Raw genomic sequence first — 5584 nt, 5'->3', positions numbered from 1 at the left:
ATGGAATATGAGACTGTAAAAATGACACAAGAGAGTTGCCAATACTTAGGTAAACTCCCACCTAAGCTTCAAGACCCAGGAAGCTTCACCATTCCTTGCATTATAGGAAACACGTACCAAGGGAAAGCCTTGTGTGATTTAGGGGCCAGCATCAATCTCATGCCCCTATCTGTCTTCAAACAATTATCCACTGGACCAACTAAACCCACCACGGTGACCATGCAAATGGCAGACAGATCCATCGTCAAGCTAGAAGGGAAGATTGAAGATCTGCTAGTCAAAGTAGATAAATTTATCTTACCTGCTGACTTCATCATTCTAGATTATGAAGCTGATGATGACGTTCCCATCATTCTGGGTAGACCGTTCCTAGCAACTGGAGGAGAAGTTATCAATGTACAAAAGGGGGAACTAACCATGAGAGTTCATGACGATGAGATCAAGTTCAATATTTCCAAAGCAATAAAGTTACAGGATGAAGGAGAAGACTTGGAAGAATGTTCTACTCTCACTTTGTTAGACAATCAGCATAGCAGAAAAACAGAGGAAGAAGAATACGAGGAAGAAGAAGAAGACCCACAACAGGAAGAGCAGAGTTGCTATCTGCAAGAAAGAAGGCCTGAACCTTTGATAAGAACTGAAAAGGAGAAGCAGCTCAAAAGACCTTCTTCAGAAAAACCTCCTGAGTTAGAACTAAAACCCCTTCCCCAACATTTAAAGTATGCATATCTGGGGAACAACAAAACCCTTCCTGTGATTATTTCTTCATTTCTTACCAAGGAATAAGAAGGACTGTTGCTTGACAAGCTAAAAAAATACCAAGGAGCCATCGGTTGGACCATAGCTGATCTCAAAGGTATCAGTCCCTCATTTTGTATGCATAAAATATTATTGATTGATCCTTACAGTTTTTCAGTGGAACATCAAAGAAGGTTGAACCCTATAATGAAAGAAGTGATGAGAAAGGAAGTCATCAAATGGCTGGATGCAGGGATCATATACCCAATATCTGACAGCAGTTGGGTAAGTCCTGTCCATTGCGTCCCCAAAAAGGGAGGCATCACAGTGGAAAAGAATGAAAAGAATGAGCTGATACCTGTGAGAAAGGTTACAGGATGGAGAATCTGCCAAGATTACAGGAAGCTCAACAATGCCACCAGGAAGGACCATTTCCCACTCCCTTTTACAGATCAGATGCTGGACAACCTAGCAGGAAAAGAATACTTCTGCTTCCTTGATGGATATTCGGGGTATAATCAAATTGCTTTGGCACCAGAAGATCAACATAAAACCACCTTCACCTGCCCATATGGAACGTTCGCTTTCATAAGGATGTCCTTCGGGTTATGTAATGCACCAGCAACGTTCCAGAGGTGTATGTTCTCAATCTTTTCCGATCTAATAGGTGAAGGAGTAGAAGTCTTTATGGATGATTTTTCAGTACTGGGGACGTCATATGATCACTACTTGGACAATTTAGAAGAAGTCCTTCAAAGGTGTCTGTCCTCTAATCTAGTGCTTAATTGGGAAAAATGCCACTTCATGGTGAAAGAAGGAATAGTCCTGGGACAAAAAATTTCTAGAGAAGGACTGGAAGTGGATCAAGCCAAAGTAGAAGCTATAGCAAAAATGCCACCACCAGTATGTGTAAAAACCTTGAGATCTTTTTTAGGGCATGCAGGCTTTTACAGAAGGTTTGTTAAATATTTTTCCAAAATAGCTAAACCTTTATGCCACTTATTAGAAAAAGATATAAAATTTGAGTTTAACTCTGACTGTGTGAAAGATTTTGAATCTTTGAAAAATAAGCTCATTACCATGCCTGTCATCTAACCTCCAGACTGGAACTTACCCTTTGAACTAATGTGCGATGCAAGTGATCATGCTATTGAGGTAGTTCTGGGCCAGAGGAAGGACAAAATTTTTCGAAGCATATATTACTCCAGTAAAACTCTAAATGAAGCTCAGGTGAACTACACAGTCACTGAAAAGGAGCTATTGGCTGTAGTATATGCTTGTGAAAAATTCAGGCCTTACATTTTAGGATCAAAAGTTACTGTCCATACTGACCATGCAGCTCTCAAGTACCTCTTCTCAAAAAAGAAAGCAAAACCAAGATTGATAAGATGGGTCCTACTGCTACAAGAGTTCAATCTGGAGATCAAAGAAAGAAAAGGATGTGAAAATCAAATTGAAGATCATCTGTCCAGATTGGAACACATTGAAGTGGGGCTACCAATCAAGGAAACGTTCCCTGACGAATAATTGTTTGTCATTAATCACATAGAGACAAATGCTCCTTGGTTTGCTGATATAGCCAACTTCCTTGCAGCAGGGCTGGAACCTTATGAGGCGAATAAAATGAAGAAGAAGAAATTTTTTCACGATTGCAAGAACTACCTCTGGGACGAACCACTATTGTTCAAAAGATGCGTAGACCAAATGATAAGAAGGTGCGTCCCAGAAGAAGAACAACCTCAAATCCTTCAACACTGCCATTCATCCACATATGGAGGACATCTAGGTGGAATCAGGACTGCCTCCAAGGTTCTTCAGTCAGGTTTTTTCTGGCCTTCCCTTTTTAAATATGCACGTCAATATGCAAAAAATTGTGATAAATGTCAAAGAGAAGGTAACTTGACTAAACAAAATGAAATGCCCCTCAATCCGATCCTAGAAGTTGAATTATTTGATGTTTGGAGCATTGACTTCATGGGACCTTTTCCTCCTTCGCGTGGGAACAAATTCATATTAATGGCTGTGGATTATGTAAGCAAGTGGGTAGAAGCAGTTGCTTTACCCACTAATGATGCTAAGGTGGTTATAAAATTTTTAAAGAGGAACACATTAACCAGATATGGAACCCCACGTTGTCTCATCAGCGACGGAGGGAAACATTTCATCAACCGCCAACTTGAGAGGTTATTGGAGAAATATGGAGTTAAACACAAAGTTGCAACCCCATACCATCCACAAACCAGTAGTCTCATCGAAGTCTCTAACCGAAAGGTTAAGAGAATTTTAGAGAAGGTAGTTAATCCTTCTCGAAAAGACTGGTCTCTCAAGTTAGACGAGGCAATATGGGCTTACAGAACAGCATATAGAACACCCTTAGGGTGTTCCTCGTACAAATTGATATTTGGCAAAGCTTGCCACCTCCCCCTCGAACTGGAGCACAAGGCTTACTGGGCAGTCCACACCCTCAACCTGGATGAAAAAACAACTGGAGAGAAGAGATTGCTGCAACTCGAAGAATTAGAGGAGTTCAGAGGGAACACATACGAAAATCATAGATTGTACAAGGAGAAGATGAAGAAGTGGCACGATAAAAGGATCAGGAACAGAGATCTAAAAATCGGCCAGAAGGTGCTACTCTTCAACTCCAGACTTTGACTGTTCCCAGGTAAACTCAAATCAAGATGGACCGGGCCATATCAAATTATTAACGATGCAGGAAACAGAACTTTCGAAATCCAAGGTTCAGAACATGGTCGTTCCTTCAAAGTAAATGGGCACAGGTTGAAGCTATACAATGATGAAACCTTTGATGAAAAAGAGGAAAGTATCCCTCTTTCTAAAACTCCTTGAGAGGTAAGTACCATGTCTAGCTAAAGACATTAAACTAAGCGCTGACTGGGAGGCAACCCAGTAGATACATTTGCTCTCTGACAAAGAGCAAAGTTTTGGGGTGGTTATCCATAACCACACAGCTCCCGAAAAGGAGGGAACGTCTGATGTCCCTCTCCAAAAAGTCCAAATAAAGTACGTTCCAGGAACGTAGTTTTGGGGTGGTCCCTATCCACAGACCTCCACAATGAAAAGGAGAAACCCTCCTAATTATCTTAGCTTAGTTGTTTTAAATTCTGTTTTTAATTTAGTTTCTTTTCATTCCCTTGTAATTAATCTTTTTGCAATGAAAAGACTTTTTTTGATCAAACTGTTTGGTATATACATGCATTTCAGTTGTAGTATTAAGACTGCCCAATTCTTTTGGATTAACTAACATACATGAAACATAAAGTCACTGACTAATCATGCTTGTTCTTTCTCTGAGTACATGAAAATAGAAACAGTGCAGGGAATTTAATCCTCAGATTTTTGAAAGAAGCTGATCTGTGTGAACTCAAACTGGTAAGGAACGAAAAAATGCCAAACACCTACTTCTGAGAGCGTTCCTGAGGTGTAACCACAATGAAACTTCTCAGCTTGCCTTGATGCTGTAAGGACTGCTGAAGACAGACGAATTCTGCTGTCAAGGATCAAAACAGAATCACACACTCACCTCACCTCCATCATACACTATCTGATCAATCAGAAAGAACAAGGAACATACTCAACAATGAACCAAAAAGGGACAGAAGAGAAACAAAGAAAAAGGGGAACATCCATTCAAAAGAATTCAAGAAAAAAAATAGATAACCTTCCTCCAAAGAAAAAAAAAAGGTTCAAGAAAAGGTGTTCCCTCAAAATAGAAAAAGTCCAAGTTCAAAGGCACAAAAGCTAAACGTTCCTTGACCCCACAAATCAGGCCACCACTTCTTCCACAGTTCCATACACTTACCCATCAAAGAAATCCTTGGGATGGAAGACAACTGTACTTCATAGGAACGCAGCAGAAAGGCAAGTTCTGAAGAATCATATCCAGGAATGGACAGAGCAAACACCAACCCATGAGTGACAGTGAGACAAGAGATCAACAACCTTCTCTTATCTGGGGGCAGAATACTCTTACTATTTACTATGGAGAGTAGTTCATTTTCTAAAAAGTTCATGGTTGCTCACTGGCTCAAGTTCCTTTCTGTTATGCTATTCTTTTAAATTGGGCAGACCAATACAATATTTCTGAGTTGTTTGAGGACAACCAACAGTTTAGTTTTGGGGTGTTTGATGGGACGTAAATTTGTTGCCATCTAAGCCCATTTTGATGGAAAAATACCATACGTTCCCTCATCTGATGAGCAACTTCAGCATGAAAATCACTTGTTTTACACATTTGTGACAAAAACACAGTGGGGGAACAGATTGTAACGTATTCCTTTAAAATATATTAAAAGGGGAACGGACTGAGACACATTTAATGCACCTGCTCCATTCATTTAATGCTTCTGTACACTTTGCAGGAAACGTAGAGTTGAAAACTTCTAAAAAGCAAGGCAGTGCACCAACTGAGCAGCTGGAAACGTGAAGAGCAGGGAATCAAGAGTTCTCATTGGCTGAAAACAGAGAAAAACATGGGAAGGCCTGCAAACTACAGTTAATCATCACCAAACCTTGTTCCATCCAGCAATTTGCACAGCTTCCATACTCTGTTGCCACCGACCCGTCCCCTCATTCAAGCAACTTGCTCCAAAGGATTTACAAGCTTGCAAATCTCCTTCCATCTATAAATAAGACCACCCTCATACAAAAACATCATCAAATTCTGGAGGGATTAAAGTTCAGAAGGAAGAAGATCACCTAGTAGTAGTAGTAGTCAGTAACGTAGTTTAATTTTAAGTTGTAACTGTAGTTAAGTGACAACCCTTCTTCTCTTCTCTGTAAACAACCATCAAGACTCCTCACGAGCAAATATCCATCTTTCTCC

At 40.2% G+C, this 5584-nt stretch overlaps 1 protein-coding gene across 1 annotated transcript; it reads left to right on the top strand.

The window, feature by feature from the left end:
- Positions 1–786, top strand: LOC133288843 (uncharacterized). The gene has a single exon (XM_061486672.1). It carries the CDS (start codon positions 1–3, stop codon positions 784–786), a length of 786 nt encoding a protein of 261 aa, XP_061342656.1.
- The last annotated feature ends 4798 nt before the right edge of the window (positions 787–5584 follow it).

This window comes from Gastrolobium bilobum, unplaced genomic scaffold, assembly GCF_033153095.1.
Source record: "Gastrolobium bilobum isolate Gb01-03AN ecotype WA unplaced genomic scaffold, APGP_CSIRO_Gbil_v1 utg21612, whole genome shotgun sequence".
Taxonomy (NCBI): domain Eukaryota; kingdom Viridiplantae; phylum Streptophyta; class Magnoliopsida; order Fabales; family Fabaceae; genus Gastrolobium; species Gastrolobium bilobum.
This window is presented reverse-complemented; position numbering and strand designations above follow the sequence as displayed.